This window comes from Phyllobates terribilis, unplaced genomic scaffold (assembly GCF_046119375.1).
Source record: "Phyllobates terribilis strain yellow unplaced genomic scaffold, ASM4611937v1 Scaffold_7__3_contigs__length_470593459, whole genome shotgun sequence".
Classification (NCBI taxonomy): domain Eukaryota; kingdom Metazoa; phylum Chordata; class Amphibia; order Anura; family Dendrobatidae; genus Phyllobates; species Phyllobates terribilis.
The window spans coordinates 433952866-433970801 of NW_027362767.1; the positions used below are offsets into that span (position 1 = coordinate 433952866).

At 52.3% G+C, this 17936-nt stretch overlaps 1 protein-coding gene across 4 annotated transcripts in view; it reads left to right on the forward strand.

The window, feature by feature from the left end:
- The first annotated feature begins 7073 nt into the window (after positions 1 to 7073).
- MARK4 (microtubule affinity regulating kinase 4) overlaps positions 7074 to 17936 on the forward strand; it is a 59768-nt gene continuing 48905 nt past the window's right edge. Inside the window, exons 1-3 of one of the 4 annotated variants that reach the window (XM_073642081.1) lie at positions 7074 to 8021; positions 8435 to 8632; positions 8710 to 8763. In XM_073642081.1, the coding sequence (XP_073498182.1) occupies positions 7980 to 8021; positions 8435 to 8632; positions 8710 to 8763 (294 nt within the window). In that variant the 5' untranslated portion in view covers positions 7074 to 7979. The remainder of the gene's footprint in view (positions 8022 to 8434; positions 8633 to 8709; positions 8764 to 17936) is intronic. The other 3 variants (XM_073642083.1, XM_073642082.1, XM_073642084.1) reach the window with 3 other exon arrangements.

A 17936-nucleotide genomic window follows, 5' to 3' on the forward strand; every position in this document is an offset into this window, starting at 1 on the left:
AAGTAAAATACATTTCTGTTCCATTTAGTATTTGTTACTTTCGTTCTATTTTTTCAAGACAAACGTTATCATCCAAAGTAAATATTATAGTCCTCCATTAGGTCCTCTAAATCCAGTTCTAGTATCATACAATTTGTGTTATGTTCTTAGCATCAACAAAATTTGAAGAAAATTTGGAAGCTCCATTACCTGGTGTATAAAGGCCTGAGAAGAAATCATAGGAATACAGATTTGTAATCTTCTTAGAAAGATTTTGCCAGGAAAAAAACAAAGAATACATCTTTCTTCTCTGCTAGATTCCTAAAACTCAATCCCCCCACCTGACCTATCTATCAAAGTCAATGGCTGCCCACTCTCCCCAGTCCCTCAGGCTCGCTGCCTTGGGGTAACCCTGGACTCTGATTTCTCCTTCAAATCTCATATCCAAGACCTTTCCACTTCCTGCCGACTCCAACTCAAAAATATCTCCTGGATCCGCACATTCCTCAACCACAAATCTACAAAAACACTAGTGCAGGCCCTCATCATCTCCCACCTCAACTACTGCAACCTCCTGCTCTGTGAACCCCCCTCCAACACTCTCGCACCCCTCCAATCTATCCTAACCTCTGCAGCCCGACTAATCCACCTGTTCCCCCGCTATTCCCCGGCCTCTCCCCTCTGTCAATCTCTCCACTGACTCCCCATTACCCAGAGACTCCAGTTCAAAACCCTAACCATGGCATACAAAGCCATTCACAACCTGTCTCCTCCATACATCTGTGACCTAGTCTCCCGACACATACCTGCACGCAGCCTCCGATCCTCACAAGATCTCCTTCTCTACTCCCCTCTTCCCATAATCGAATACAAGATTTCTCCCGTGCATCCCCCCTACTCTGGAAGTCTCTACCCCAACATATCAGACTCTCACCTACCATGGAAACCTTCAAACAGAACCTGAAGACCCACCTCTTCCAACAAGCCTCCAACCTGCAGTAACCCTCGCTCCACCATACCGCTGCACGACCAGCTCTACCCTCACCTACTGTATCCTCACCCATCACCTGTAGACTGTGAGCCCTCGCGGGCAGGGTCCTCTCTCCTCCTGTACCAGTCGCTGACTCGTTTTTGTTCAAATTATTGTACTTCTTGTTTGCTATATATACCCCTTTTGAACACGTAAAGCGTCATGGAATTAATGGCGCTATAATAATAATAAAAAATAATAATAATAAGGCTCTCTGGACACCAAAGCCTGCAGACCGCTAATTTTCTAGGCTAGCAATTTCGGATGAGTGGTCTTCGATGGTTTGAATGTGGTAGACATAAAACCTTCCAAGAAATGTAGAGAATGTAGAGAAGTTCTAGGAGAGAAATACTGCTCTAATGGGTGGTCTTACATTTATTACATGGCACAATGTTTTTCAAATGAAACATTACAATTCCTGGTAAACTTGAAGACAAATAAGCATCGAGCCGTCAAATGGAGGTTCTTGATCTTCAAATGATAAAGTTTCTTGCTGAGAGGTAAGGTCAGGGGTTGACTTGATCATTTTTGGAGATGAGAATACCAGGTGCACCTGGCCTAATCAATAATGATGATGACTGTCCTTTTAGATATTCCTAAGAACCTTTAGGGTTTTTACTCAGGGATGGAAAAATATAAGATGAATTGTGAGTTCACTGGAGACTTCTGGAGTCTACATGGTCAGGATGGTCTACTCTGTTCAAGAAGCAAAATCAAAAAATTCTTATTCTTGCATACAGCCATAAGGTCAATTACTGGATCCCGTAGGATCTGTGCAACTTCAAGAGAAACTTCTTGATTCAGTTTCCATTCACTGTGTAGAGGGATTGAGCTACTCTGCTCGTAGCTTCTCCGTCCCCAAAATATGGCCCACTGCAGTCGATGTCAGATTGTGTTCTGCCCAACACAATAAACCTTTGCATTTCTTAATTCAGGGAAGGGATCTCGTCTCGAATTGACATTTTGCATATGTTAATGCGGTCATATTGTTGGACTGAATAAGAATGCTATTTGAAAAAATAAATTATTTTTTAAAAAAAAAACTACTATTCCTTCTCTTAGATGATTGCAGATATTGCATCTTTATGAATATGTCCAAAACTCCAAGCAAATTGATGCCCAATAACCACACGATTTGGAATTGTTGAGGCAAGAAAGGTGGAACGTCTGCGATCACTATTGCGTTTGAACACATTCAAGAGTCTCAATGAGATCACTTTCCTCGGGTTTGGGCCACGGCAAACCACCAGCGGCACACTCATCTGTTGTTAGTAGCAAATCAGATTGGAAGGGGTTTCCATGACTAAGATATTGATCGCCTATACTTAGGAAAGGACATCAATATCACATTGTTACGTTAAGGTTCAACACCGGCACCAGGTCCAGCAGCTGCCGGGAGTTCACTATGTATGAGACCATTCTCGGGACTACTGCTCAGCTCCCATTCATTTCAATAGGAGCTGAGCGGCAGTACTTGAGAACGACTACTGCTCATAGATTGTGACTTATCATGGTGTCAGGTGTTGGACCCACTGATCTGAAATTGATGCAATATCTTAGTCCTTAACCACCCCTTTAGTCATGAAAGGCTTGTCATGGATAAGGAACCTACCTCCTTAGGACACACTCTGGTGGTCTCAACCAAGGCAGGAAGCAATGATATCCTGTCCATCAGTCATTTGACTGCTGCAGCCAATCACAAGCCTAAGAGGGTAGGTGATTGAAGAACAGGATGGCATTGCTTACGGGGCTGATTTTTATCACCATTGTAGCCTCCATTGGAGGTTACAGCCCCCGGTGTATAACATCCGGCCCCATTATCCCCCCGGTGTATAACATCCGGCCCCCATTATCCCCCCGGTGTATAACATCCGGCCCCCATTATCCCCCCGGTGTATAACATCCGGCCCCATTATCCCCCCGGTGTATAACATCCGGCCCCCATTATCCCCCCGGTGTATAACATCCGGCCCCATTATCCCCCCGGTGTATAACATCCGGCCCCATTATCACCCCGGTGTATAACATCCGGCCCCATTATCCCCCCGGTGTATAACATGCGGCCCCATTATCCCCCCGGTGTATAACATCCGGCCCCATTATCCCCCCGGTGTATAACATCCGGCCCCATTATCACCCCGGTGTATAACATCCGGCCCCATTATCCCCCCGGTGTATGACATCCGGCCCCATTATCACCCCGGTGTATGACATCCGGTCCCATTATCACCCCGGTGTATAACATCCGGCCCCATTATCCCCCCGGTGTATAACATCCGGCCCCATTATCACCCCGGTGTATAACATCCGGCCCCATTATCCCCCCGGTGTATAACATCCGGCCCCATTATCCCCCCGGTGTATAACATCCGGCCCCATTATCCCCCCGGTGTATAACATCCGGCCCCATTATCCCCCCGGTGTATAACATCCGGCCCCATTATCCCCCCGGTGTATAACATCCGGCCCCATTATCCCCCCGGTGTATAACATCCGGCCCCATTATCCCCCCGGTGTATAACATCCGGCCCCATTATCCCCCCGGTGTATAACATCCGGCCCCATTATCCCCCCGGTGTATAACATCCGGCCCCATTATCCCCCCCGGTGTATAACATCCGGCCCCATTATCACCCCGGTGTATAACATCCGGCCCCATTATCCCCCCGGTGTATAACATCCGGCCCCATTATCACCCCGGTGTATAACATCCGGCCCCATTATCGCCCCGGTGTATAACATCCGGCCCCATTATCACCCCGGTGTATAACATCCGGCCCCATTATCACCCCGGTGTATAACATCCGGCCCCATTATCACCCCGGTGTATAACATCTGGCCCCATTATCACCCCGGTGTATAACATCCGGCCCCATTATCACCCCGGTGTATAACATCGGGCCCCATTAGCCCCCCCGGTGTATAACATCGGGCCCCATTAGCCCCCTGGTGTATAACCTCCAGCCCCATTAGCCCCCCTTCATGTATAACATTCAGCTCCATTGCCCCCCACCCCCTCGGTGTATAACATCCAGCCCTCGCCCCCCCGTTGTGTACCCTCCGACCCCATTGCCACCAGTGTATAACCTCCGGCCCCCCCATGCCATCGGCCTCTACTAACATCTGACAGAGCGGCCGGTGGTGCAGAGCTCACTGATACCAGCGCGGTCCTGTAATAGGAGCCACCGGGGTAACAAGTCCGTCCATGACATTTCTTCCTCCTGAATCTTCCCCCATCACCTGAGAGTGATATTATTGAGAAATGGAAGGAACCGCAGCAAGAAGTGGAGACCCCGTAATGTTACAGAGTGGGGGGCTGAGTGCTGAGGAGCAGAGTGCAGAAAAGTCACCACCGCTCGGCTGACCCCATAACTGCAGAGTCCAGACCTCCTCTGGTATAAACACTGCGCCCCACCGAGAGCTTCATAGCCGAGCAGCTGCCTGCAGCCGTACATCACCAAGCACAATGCCAAGCGTAGGATGGAGTGGTGTAAAGCCGCCATGACCATGCCCGCTGTCCTCATGGCTGATGGGAAGGGAGGAGGTGTCAGGGATTCTCCTCCATCGCACCATTGGATTTCTATATCAAGGACGTCTCCTCTCCTCACATCGTCTCTCAGCCAAACTTGCACCAAAGAAAACCGAAGTTGAGGCCGCACTCACTACACCGGGCGAACACCATAACCCGGAAACCAAGCAGAAACACCGACACCGCCAAAGGGGGGGCTCAGCGAGGAAACATGGAGGACGCGGCCTCCCAAATCAACGTCCCCACCGGGGGTGAAACCACTGAGAACCGACTGCTGAGGGACAAGACAGAAACTCCAGAGGGAGGGACAAGACAGAAACTCCAGAGGGAGGCACAAGTAACGCAAAGTGAACACGGCCTTAGATACACAGCTCACCAGACAGTATCACACATAAGATTAGATACACAGCTCACCAGACAGTATCACACATAAGATTAGATACACAGCTCACCAGACAGTATCACACATAAGATTAGATACACAGCTCACCAGACAGTATCACACATAAGATTAGATACACAGCTCACCAGACAGTATCAAACACTATAGGATAGGACAGCTGAACACCCAGTATCAGGCAGGATAGGATTAGATACATAGCTCATCAGACGGTATCACACACCCCTCACTCTATCATGGTACTTCCCACTTCGCTGCAGTTTTTCAATACCCGAATTTTCTAGGGTGATTGCAATGGAACTAAAAGAGGGGGAGCTGCTCAGTCCTATAGGCATCAATTACTCATTGCTTTTACGAATGCGCAAACACAACTCCTCCCCCCTGTGGGCGGAGTTATCAGCCGTCAGTCACTAGGGGGTTTCGAACGACCTAGCCCCGCCTGCTGTTGTTGATTGGGTCAAAGGTTGTCGCTAGGACCATCCTGTAACCAATCATAGGCCGCAGCGATCTCTGACCCTTCCCACATCAGGAAGACTTGACCCGACGCTGCAGTGACCAATTCACTGCCGGAGCCCAGGGAGACGCTACTACAGTAACCCCTCCTGTGCCAATGTCTGTGTGTGGAGAGAGATTAACCCCTCCCGTGCCAGGCTCTGTGTCTCTAAATTAACCCCTCCTGTGCCAGGCCCTGTGTGGAGAGATTAACCCCTCCTGTGCCGATGTCTGTCTCTATATTAACCCCTCTTGTGCCAGGCTCTGTGTGGTCAGATTAACCCCTCCTGTGCCAGGCTCTGTATGTGGAGAGATTAACCCTTCCTTGCCAGGCTCTGTGTGTGGAGAGATTAACCCTTCCTTGCCAGTCTCTGTGTGTGGTCAGATTAACCCCTCCTGTGCCAGGCCCTGTGTGTGGTCAGATTAACCCCTCCTGTGCCAGGCCCTGTGTGTGGTCAGATTAACCCCTCCTGTGCCAGGCTCTGTATGTGGAGTGATTAACCCTTCCTTGCCAGGCTCTGTGTGTGGAGAGATTAACCCCTCCTGTGCCAGGCTCTGTATGTGGAGAGATTAACCCCTCCTGTGCCAGGCCCTGTGTGTGGAGAGATTAACCCCTCCTGTGCCAGGCCCTGTGTGTGGAGAGATTAACCCCTCCTGTGCCAGGCTCTGTGTGTGGTCAGATTAACCCCTCCTGTGCCAGGCCCTGTGTGTGGAGAGATTAACCCCTCCTGTGCCAGGCCCTGTGTGTGGTCAGATTAACCCCTCCTGTGCCAGGCTCTGTGTGTATTCAGATTAACCCCTCCTGTGCCAGGCCCTGTGTGTGGAGAGATTAACCCCTCCTGTGCCAGGCTCTGTGTGTGGTCAGATTAACCCCTCCTGTGCCAGGCCCTGTGTGTGGTCAGATTAATCCCTCCTGTGCCAGGCCCGGTGTGTGGTCACATTAACCCCTCCTGTGCCAGGCTCTGTGTGTATTCAGATTAACCCCTCCTGTGCCAGGCCCTGTGTGCGGTCAGATTAACCCCTCCTGTGCCAGGCTCTGTGTGTGTGTGTGGAGAGATTAACCCCTCCTGTGCCAGGCCCTGTGTGTAGTCAGATTAACCCCTCCTGTGCCAGGCCCTGTGTGCGGTCAGATTAACCCCTCCTGTGCCAGGCTCTGTGTGTATTCAGATTAACCCCTCCTGTGCCAGGCCCTGTGTGCGGTCAGATTAACCCCTCCTGTGCCAGGCCCTGTGTGTGGTCAGATTAACCCCTCCTGTGCCAGGCTCTGTGTGTATTCAGATTAACCCCTCCTGTGCCAGGCCCTGTGTGTAGTCAGATTAACCCCTCCTGTGCCAGGCCCTGTGTGTAGTCAGATTAACCCCTCCTGTGCCAGGCTCTGTGTGTGTGTGTGGAGAGATTAACCCCTCCTGTGCCAGGCCCTGTGTGTAGTCAGATTAACCCCTCCTGTGCCAGGCCCTGTGTGTAGTCAGATTAACCCCTCCTGTGCCAGGCTCTGTGTGTAGTCACATTAACCCCTCCTGTGCCAGGCTCTGTGTGTATTCAGATTAACCCCTCCTGTGCCAGGCTCTGTGTGTAGTCAGATTAACCCCTCCTGTGCCAGGCTCTGTATGTGGAGAGATTAACCCCTCCTGTGCCAGGCTCTGTGTGTGTGGAGAGATTAACCCCTCCTGTGCCAGGCTCTGTGTGTAGTCAGATTAACCCCTCTTGTGCCAGGCTCTGTGTGTAGTCAGATTAACCCCTCCTGTGCCAGGCTCTGTATGCGGAGAGATTAACCCCTCCTGTGCCAGGCTCTGTGTAGTCAGATTAACCCCTCTTGTGCCAGGCTCTGTGTGTAGTCAGATTAACCCCTCCTGTGCCAGGCTCTGTATGTGGAGAGATTAACCCCTCCTGTGCCAGGCTCTGTGTGTAGTCAGATTAACCCCTCCTGTGCCAGGCTCCGTAGTATGTGGAGAGATTAACCCTTCCTTGCCGGGTTGTCTGAGGGGTCAGATTAACCCCTCCTGTGCCGGACTCTCCAGGGGATGCGCAGTGATTGACCCCCTGTCCCCCAGCAGCTGCCGGTTCCTCCCTCTCCGCCATTGTCAGAGCCTCCCATTCATTGTCAGTGATGTGTGGACTGTCTGTTTAAGAGGTAGGAGGGGGAGGGGGCAGTCAGAGAGCTGACCCCGCCCAGAGAGACAGCTGCCAGGGCACCATGGAGAGACAGCCGGAGACAGCCAGGGAGTGAGCGTCCTGGAGGAGAGCCGAGGCCTCAGAGACCTAAAGGACCGCAGAGCCTGGAGAGCGCGGATGATGGGGAGAGCTCCCTGCTGCTGAGAAGGCCACCCCCATCCTCCTCATCCTCCTCTCTGCCCTCACCCCCATCCTCCTCAGCCTCACCCCCGTCCTCCTCATCCTCACCCTCACCCCCATCCTCCTCATCCTCACCCCCATCCTCCTCACAGCCCCTGCTGGGGTGCAGAGGAATGCTGTGAGAGCGCCGGCTGGGCCACCGCCGGGGCAGGATGTCTCATTGACCCTGGGCTGGAGCTGTCTCTTGTGGCCTGAACATGTCTCGTGCTTCCACGGGCAGCGAGCGGATAAATGAGACGGTGAGTGCTGGTGCCGGTGTCACATCGGGGCCTGGTCCGTGCGGTGCAGCGGTGGGTGTGATCTCTACATGGTGCCGGTGTTTTCGCCGCTGTGTTTTCCTGATGCCGGTGAGCCGGTGATGGAGACGCTGTCTCTTTCATTGGGGCGGGGGCTTGTTCCACACTGGGGGTCTCTATATATATATATATGTATATATATATTGTTCCTCGCTGTCACCCACTCGGGGTCCCCCACATGGAGGCGCCTCCGTCGTACAATTCAATGAACATTTTGTGAGGGGGAGGCTCATTAATGGAGGCGCTCTCCTGTCAGCGCCCGGGGGAGGATAATTTGTGAACGGAAGTTTTAATTCAGCGTCTTATTTATAGCGGCTTCCATTCATAGCTCCCGATTTTGTTACTTTCCGCCACAGACTGGCTCTGCCCGCTCCGAGAAAGGCTCCACCACCTCTTCCTCCTCCGCCTCCTGGCCGTCCCGCCCCCCAGGAGCTCGATCCCGGAGCTCCGCCCCCGAGGAGCCGCATGTCGGCAATTACAGGCTCCTGAGGACCATCGGAAAGGGAAACTTTGCAAAAGTGAAGCTGGGGAGACATGTCCTGACCGGGCGAGAGGTGAGAGCCCTGACGGGCGCCGCCGGCTGCTCGCGGCCTGAGCGTCATGTGACCTGTCATCTTTTTCTCGCTTTCAGGTCGCTATAAAGATCATCGATAAAACGCAGCTGAACCCCAGCAGCCTCCAGAAGGTGAGACGGGCGGCTGTGGGTGTGGGGGGCCGAGGGCGGACACCGCAGGGCACCTCCGTTTTCGCAGGTGGTGGGCTCTGATTGGCTGCTTGGTTGACTTCCTTAGACCTGACTCATGAGGACCCCGGGCCCCTGGATGTGCTTATTGATACTGATGACGAGATACGTCAGAGAATCATGTCTGATCACTCACAAAGCCTTATACCTAGCAGAGCATGCTGGGAGTTGTAGTACAGCTGCTCAGCACAGGGCTTATAATACCCAGGTAAACAGAACAGTGAGGGATTGGTGCTTATGGCACAAGGGACGCTCTGCAGGAAGTGCTCTGTGCGCCGGTTATTGTCTTCCTGCCTTCTGCTATCAATATTGTATAAACCTTCCAGGCCCTGCACCATACATCCCAACCAGGCACAGCTGCCAGCCTCTGCCCTCAGTGATTCCTGCAGACACGGGGACCAGCCTGCCATAGACATTCATTTACAGACCTGGATATGTCTGATCTAAGACGCGGCTGCCCCATAGAAGTCTATAGATGCTCTACAGGATACACCGACCCATAGAAGTCTATAGATACTGTGCAGGATACACGGCCTCATAGAAGTCTATAGATGCTGTACAGGATACACCGACCCATAGAAGTCTATAGATGCTCTACAGGATACACCGACCCATAGAAGTCTATAGATGCTCTACAGGATACACCGCCCCATAGAAGTCTATAGATGCTCTACAGGATACACCACCCCATAGAAGTCTATAGATGCTCTACAGGATACACCGCCCCATAGAAGTCTATAGATGCTCTACAGGATACACCGCCCCATAGAAGTCTATAGATGCTCTACAGGATACACCGCTCCATAGAAGTCTATAGATACTGTACAGGATACACCGCCCCATAGAAGTCTATAGATGCTCTACAGGATACACCGCCCCATAGAAGTCTATAGATGCTCTACAGGATACACCGCCCCATAGAAGTCTATAGATACTGTACAGGATACACTGCCCCATAGAAGTCTATAGATGCTCTACAGGATACACCGCCCCATAGAAGTCTATAGATACTGTACAGGATAGAACGCCCCATAGAAGTCTATAGATACTGTACAGGATACAACGACCCATAGAAGTCTATAGATGCTCTACAGGATACACTGCCCCATAGAAGTCTATAGATACTGTACAGGATACACTGCCCCATAGAAGTCTATAGATGCTCTACAGGATACACCGCCCCATAGAAGTCTATAGATACTGTACAGGATAGAACGCCCCATAGAAGTCTATAGATACTGTACAGGATACAACGACCCATAGAAGTCTATAGATGCTCTACAGGATACACTGCCCCATAGAAGTCTATAGATACTGTACAGGATACACTGCCCCATAGAAGTCTATAGATGCTCTACAGGATACACCGCCCCATAGAAGTCTATAGATACTGTACAGGATAGAACGCCCCATAGAAGTCTATAGATACTGTACAGGATACAACGACCCATAGAAGTCTATAGATAGTGCACAGCAGGGGGTCTCGGCTGGGTATATGGGCTGCACACGGAAAAAAAAATAATTTGGGGGGCCGCATTCTTTGCATGAAAAAGTGACATTTTTAGTGATACCATTTTTTTTTCTATACACCCTTTGAACTGGTCCCCATCTTGTAGTAATGCCCTATCCTGGTCCCCATCTTGTAGTAATGTGCCCCATCCTGGTGCCCTTCTTGTAATAATATTCCCCATCCTGGTCCCCTTCTTGTAGTAATGTGCCCCGTCCTGGTCCCCTTCTTGTAGTAATGTTCCCCATCCTGGTCCCCTTCTTGTAGTAATGTGCCCCATCCTGGTCCCCTTCTTGTAGTAATGTTCCCCATCCTGGTCCCCTTCTTGTAGTAATGTGCCCCATCCTGGTCCCCTTCTTGTAGTAATGTGCCCCATCCTGGTCCCCATCTTGTAGTAATGCCCCATCCTGGTCCCCATCTTGTAGTAATGCCCCATCCTGGTCCCCATCTTGCAGTAATGTGCCCCATCCTGGTCCTCATCTTGTAGTAATGTGCCCCATCCTGGTCCCCATCTTGTAGTAATGCCCCATCCTGGTCCCCATCTTGTAGTAATGCCCCATCCTGGTCCCCATCTTGTAGTAATGTGCCCCATCCTGGTCCCCATCTTGTAGTAATGTGCCCCATCCTGGTCCTCATCTTGTAGTAATGTGCCCCATCCTGGTCCCCATCTTGTAGTAATGTGCCCCATCCTGGTCCCCATCTTGTAGTAATGTGCCCCATCCTGGTCCTCATCTTGTAGTAATGTGCCCCATCCTGGTCCTCATCTTGTAGTAATGTGCCCCATCCTGGTCCTCATCTTGTAGTAATGTGCCCCATCCTGGTCCCCATCTTGTAGTAATGTGCCCCATCCTGGTCCCCATCTTGTAGTAATGTGCCCCATCCTGGTCCCCATCTTGTAGTAATGTGCCCCATCCTGGTCCCCATCTTGTAGTAACGCCCCATCCTGGTCCCCATCTTGTAGTAATGCCCCATCCTGGTCCTCATCTTGTAGTAATGCCTCATCCTGGTCCCCATCTTGTAGTAATGCCCCATCCTGGTCCCCATCTTGTAGTAATGGCTCATCCTGGTCCTCATCTTGTAGTAATGGCTCATCCTGGTCCTCATCTTGTAGTAACGCCCCATCCTGGTCCCCATCTTGTAGTAATGTGCCCCATCCTGGTCCCCATCTTGTAGTAATGTGCCCCATCCTGGTCACCATCTTGTAGTAATGTGCCCCATCCTGGTCACCATCTTGTAGTAATGTGCCCCATCCTGGTCCCCATCTTGTAGTAATGTCCCCATCTTGTAGTAATGTCCCCATCCTGGTCCCCATCTTGTAATAATGCCCCATCCTGGTCCCCATCTTGTAATAATGCCCCATCCTGGTCCCCTTCTTGTAGTAATGTCCCCATCCTGGTCCCCTTCTTGTAGTCATGTCCCCATCCTGGTCCCCTTCTTGTAGTAATGTCCCCATCTTGTAGTTATGTCCCCATCCCGGTCCTCATCTTGTAGTAATGTCCCCATCTTGTAGTAATGTCCCCATCCTGGTCCCCTTCTTGTAGTAATGTCCCCATCCTGGTCCCCTTCTTGTAGTAATGTCCCCATCTTGTAGTAATGTCCCCATCTTGGTCCTCATCTTGTAGTAATGTCCCCATCCTGGTCCCCTTCTTGTAGTAATGTCCCCATCCCGGTCCTCATCTTGTAGTAATGTCCCCATCTTGTAGTAATGTCCCCATCTTGGTCCTCATCTTGTAGTAATGTCCCCGCTCCATAGAAGTCTATAGATACTGTACAGCATACACTGCCCCATCCTGGTCCCCATCTTGTCGTAACGCCCCCATCTAGGTCCCCATATTGTGGATATGTTCCCTGTGCCGTTCTTCACATACACACAGCAGAGAAAAAAAACATTCTTCTCACCTGTCCTCCGTTCCCTCGGCGTCCTTTCTGCATATGCGGCCCGCAGGCACCATAGACCCCTTGACTCTTCGGCCCAGTCCAGGAGCCGCGTACATCAGCGCTGTAGTGCAGTGTATGCTGTACAGTATTTATAGACTTCTATGGAGCGATGTATCCGGTATACCAGGGGTCTCAAACACGCGGCCCCTCCGTCTGCTTCATGCGGCCCACAGGCACCATAGAAGCCTTGACTATTGCGGACCGGTCCAGGAGCCGTGGACATCAGCGCTTTAGCTCAGTGTGTTGCTGCGCAGAAACCGGCTCTCTGCACAGCAATACCAATGCCAGCCGCCGGCCTATCAGAGGGCAGCAGCTGACATCTGCGTCCCGGTGCAGCGGCTTATGACGTCACTGCCATGCGCAGATGTCAGTTGCTGGCCTCTGATAGGCCGGCGGCTGGCATTGGTATTGCTGTGCAGAGAGCCGGTTTCTGCGCAGCAACACACTGAGCTAAAGCGCTGATGTCCACGGCTCCTGGACCGGTCCGCAATAGTCAAGGCTTCTATGGTGCCTGTGGGCCGCATGAAGCAGACGGAGGGGCCGCGTGTTTGAGACCCCTGGTATACCGGATACATCGCTCCATAGAAGTCTATAAATACTGTACAGCATACACTGCCCCATAGAGGTCTATAGATACTGTTCAGAATACAACGTCCCATAGAAGTCTATAGATACTGTACAGGATGCACCACCCCATAGAGGTCTATAGATACTGTACAGGATACACTGCCCCATAGAGTTCTATAGATACTGTACACAATACACCGCCCCATAGAAGTCTATACTGTACAGGATACACTGCCCCATGGAAGTCTATAGATACTGTACACAATACACCGCCCCATAGAAGTCTATACTGTACAGGATACACCGCCCCATAGAAGTTTATACTGTACAGGATACACTTCCCCATAGAAGTTTATACTGTACAGGATACACCGCCCCATAGAAGTCTATAGGTACTGTACACAATACACCGCCCCATAGAAGTCTATACTGTACAGGATACACCGCCCCATAGAAGTCTATAGGTACTGTACACAATACACCGCCCCATAGAAGTCTATACTGTACAGGATACACCGCCCCATAGAAGTCTATAGGTACTGTACACAATACACCGCCCCATAGAAGTCTATACTGTACAGGATACACAGCCCCATAGAAGTCTATACTGTACCGGATACACAGCCCCATAGAAGTCTATACTGTACAGGATACACAGCCCCATAGAAGTCTTCTAGATACTGTACAGGATCTATTCCTCCTAGAATCTCATTGCCTTTCCTGTGACCAGTAATATCCGGATGTCACATCCTTTTGAGCGACTACTTCATTTTTCCTCTGCTGCACCAAGCTGATCTTCCTGCAGAGACATGATGATGGGGTTGGGTAGTTGTGTCCCTGGTGGCAGGAGATGATGGGGGTTGAATAGTTGTGTCCCTGGTGGCAGGAGATGATGGGGGTTGAATAGTTGTGTCCCTGGTGGCAGGAGATGATGGGGATTGGATAGTTGTGTCCCTGGTGGCAGGAGATGATGGGATTGGATAGTTGTGTCCCTGGTGGCAGGAGATGATGGGGTTCGTTCGTTGTGTCCTTGGTAGCAGGAGATGATGGGGTTGGATAGTTGTGTCCCTGGTGGCAGGAGATGATGGGGTTGGGTAGTTGTGTCCCTGGTGGCAGGAGATGATGGGGGTTGAGTAGCTGTGTCCCTGGTGGCAGGAGATGATGGGGTTGGATAGTTGTGTCCCTGCTGGCAGGAGATGATGGGGATTGGATAGTTGTGTCCCTGGTGGCAGGAGATGATGGGATTGGATAGTTGTGTCCCTGGTGGCAGGAGATGATGGGGTTCGTTCGTTGTGTCCTTGGTAGCAGGAGATGATGGGGATTGGATAGTTGTGTCCCTGGTGGCAGGAGATGATGGAGGTTGAGTAGCTGTGTCCCTGGTGGCAGGAGATGATGGGGTTGGATAGTTGTGTCCCTGCTGGCAGGAGATGATGGGGATTGGATAGTTGTGTCCCTGGTGGCAGGAGATGATGGGATTGGATAGTTGTGTCCCTGGTGGCAGGAGATGATGGGGTTCGTTCGTTGTGTCCTTGGTAGCAGGAGATGATGGGGATTGGATAGTTGTGTCCCTGGTGGCAGGAGATGATGGGGTTCGTTCGTTGTGTCCTTGGTAGCAGGAGATGATGGGGATTGGATAGTTGTGTCCCTGGTGGCAGGAGATGATGGGGTTCGTTCGTTGTGTCCTTGGTAGCAGGAGATGATGGGGATTGGATAGTTGTGTCCCTGGTGGCAGGAGATGATGGGGTTGGATAGTTGTGTCCCTGGTGGCAGGAGATGATGGGGGTTGGATAGTTGTGTCCCTGGTGGCAGGAGATGATGGAGGTTGAGTAGTTGTGTCCCTGGTGGCAGGAGATGATGGAGGTTGAGTAGTTGTGTCCCTGGTGGCAGGAGATGATGGGGATTGGATAGTTGTGTCCCTGGTGGCAGGAGATGATGGGGTTGGATGGTTGTGTCTCTGGTGGCAGGAGATGATGGAGGTTGAATAGCTGTGTCCTTGGTGGCAAAGAGATGATGGGGGTCAAATAGTTGTGTCCCAAGTGGCAGGAGATGATGAGGGTTGGATAGTTGTGACCCTGGTGGCAGGAGATGATGGGGGTTGGGTAGTTGTGTCCTTGGTGGCAGGTTTATGATGGGGTTGGATAGTTGTGTCCCTGGTGGCAGGAGATGATGGGGTTGGATAGTTGTGTCCCTGGTGGCAGGAGATGATGGGGTTGGATAGTTGTGTCCCTGGTGGTAGGAGATGATGGGGTTGGATGGTTGTGTCCCTGGTGGCAGGAGATGATGGGGTTCGTTCGTTGTGTCCTTGGTGGCAGGAGATGATGGGGTTGGATGGTTGTGTCCCTGGTGGCAGGAGATGATGGGGTTGGATGGTTGTGTCCCTGGTGGCAGGAGATGATGGGGTTCGTTGTGTCCCTGGCGGCTGGAGATGATGGGGTTCGTTGTGTCCCTGGTGGCAGGAGATGATGGGGTTGGATAGTTGTGACCCTGGTGGCAGGAGATGATGGGGTTGGATGGTTGTGTCCCTGGTGGCAGGAGATGATGGGGTTCGTTGTGTCCCTGGCGGCTGGAGATGATGGGGTTCGTTGTGTCCCTGGTGGCAGGAGATGATGGGGTTGGATAGTTGTGACCCTGGTGGCAGGAGATGATGGGGTTGGATAGTTGTGTCCCTGGTGGCTGGAGATGATGGGGTTCGTTGTGTCCCTGATGGCTGGAGATGATGGGGTTCGTTGTGTCCCTGGTGGCTGGAGATGATGGGGTTCGTTCGTTGTGTCCCTGGTGGCAGGAGATGATGGGGTTGGATGGTTGTGTCCCTGGTGGTAGGAGATGATGGGGTTGGATAGTTGTGTCCCTGGTGGCAGGAGATGATGGGGTTGGGTAGTTGTGTCCCTGATGGCAGGAGATGATGGAGGTTGAGTAGTTGTGTCCCTGGTGGCAGGAGATGATGGGGTTGGGTAGTTGTGTCCCTGGTGGCAGGAGATGATGGGGGTTGAGTAGCTGTGTCCCTGGTGGCAGGAGATGATGGGGGTTGAGTAGCTGTGTCCCTGGTGGCAGGAGATGATGGGGTTGGATGGTTGTGTCCCTGCTGGCAGGAGATGATGGGGTTGGATGGTTGTGTCCCTGCTGGCAGGAGATGATGGGGTTGGATGGTTGTGTCCCTGCTGGCAGGAGATGATGGGGTTGGATGGTTGTGTCCCTGCTGGCAGGAGATGATGGGGTTGGATAGTTGTGTCCCTGCTGGCAGGAGATGATGGGGTTGGATAGTTGTGTCCCTGGTGGCAGGAGATGATGGGGTTGGATGGTTGTGTCCCTGCTGGCAGGAGATGATGGGGTTGGATGGTTGTGTCCCTGCTGGCAGGAGATGATTGGGGTTGGGTAGTTGTGTCCCTGGTGGCAGGAGATGATGGGGTTGGATGGTTGTGTCCCTGCTGGCAGGAGATGATTGGGGTTGGGTAGTTGTGTCCCTGGTGGCAGGAGATGATGGGGTTGGATAGTTGTGTCCCTGGTGGTAGGAGATGATGGGGTTGGGTAGTTGTGTCCCTGGTGGCAGGAGATGATGGGGGTTGAATAGTTGTGTCCCTGGTGGCAGGAGATGATGGGGGTTGAATAGTTGTGTCCCTGGTGGCAGGAGATGATGGGGGTTGAATAGTTGTGTCCCTGGTGGCAGGAGATGATGGGGGTTGAATAGTTGTGTCCCTGGTGGCAGGAGATGATGGGGGTTGAATAGTTGTGTCCCTGGTGGCAGGAGATGATGGGGGTTGAATAGTTGTGTCCCTGGTGGCAGGAGATGATGAGGGTTGAATAGTTGTGTCCCTGGTGGCAGGAGATGATGGGGTTGGATAGTTGTGTCCCTGGTGGCAGGAGATGATGGGGTTGGATAGTTGTGGAGATAATGGAGGTTGGTTGTGTCCCTGATGTTCTGCAGATGTTGGGAGCCGTCTTGTCCCATCTCCTCTTGCTGTACAGTTTATGGACTGCAATGTCTCCTGTCTTGTCCATGCTGATCATTTCCGGCTCGGACACCGCTTGCTTTATTGAACATCAGTTGTGAATATCTGGGACGGATATTTACTCCAAGAGGATTTAGGTCAAGGTCTTGTGCTCTGTTCTGTGATGAGAGGCGGCGACTCTGATATGTTGTGTTACAGCACGGGGCATGTAGAGGTGAAGCTGTGAGGCGCATGTGTTTCCCCAAAATAAATTGGAGTTTGGAATCAACCGTCATTAATTAGTGTGTATTGATTAATGGAAGAACGTGTAGACGAGAAGTTCACTCATCAGACAGAACCTAGATGTCCACATGCAGCCCACAAATGAGGGGGCACATTCACGAGCCGGTGGGATTGCAGGACTATGGGGGCGAACAGGGACAAGAAGAACCATGGAGCAAGGTGCACACAATATGGCCTCTCTGGCTCCATCTCTTTGAGGAGCCTTCTTTTCAGTTCCTGTATTCGAGGGTCTGCTCCAGTCGTAGGTGTAGCCTCGGCCAGCAGTGAGCCAGGTGTCATGGGGTGGGACATGTGGGCTGAACTTTCCACTTCTTGCCGGTCTCTTTATATTGCTTCTGCTTCATCACTTATTTATGGATCACCTGCGGGGGCACGGATGGAGCCCTCTGCACAATGAATAAATCATGCGGGCGGCTTTCCCCCTCATGCAAGGCTCATCAGAGTCATCCCCCACCACCAGTGAAGTCACTGATTAACCACCATTAGTGGCAGAGTTGCTGATCAACCACCATTACCGTCCAAGTCACTGAACAACCACCACCTCCGGCAGAGTTTCTGTTGCCCCCCCACCTCCGGCAGAGTCGCGGTCGCCCCCCCCCACCTCCGGCAGAGTCGCGGTCGCCCCCCCCCACCTCCGGCAGAGTCGCGTGTCCCCCCCCCCCCCCACCTCCGGCAGAGTCGCGGTCGCCCCCCCCCCCCACTTCCGGCAGAGTCGCGGTCGCCCCCCCCCACCTCCGGCAGAGTCGCGGTCGCCCCCCCCCACTTCCGGCAGAGTCGCGGTCGCCCCCCCCCACCTCCGGCAGAGTCGCGGCCCCCCCCCCACCTCCGGCAGAGTCGCGGCCCCACCTCCGGCAGAGTCGCGGCCCCCCCCCCCC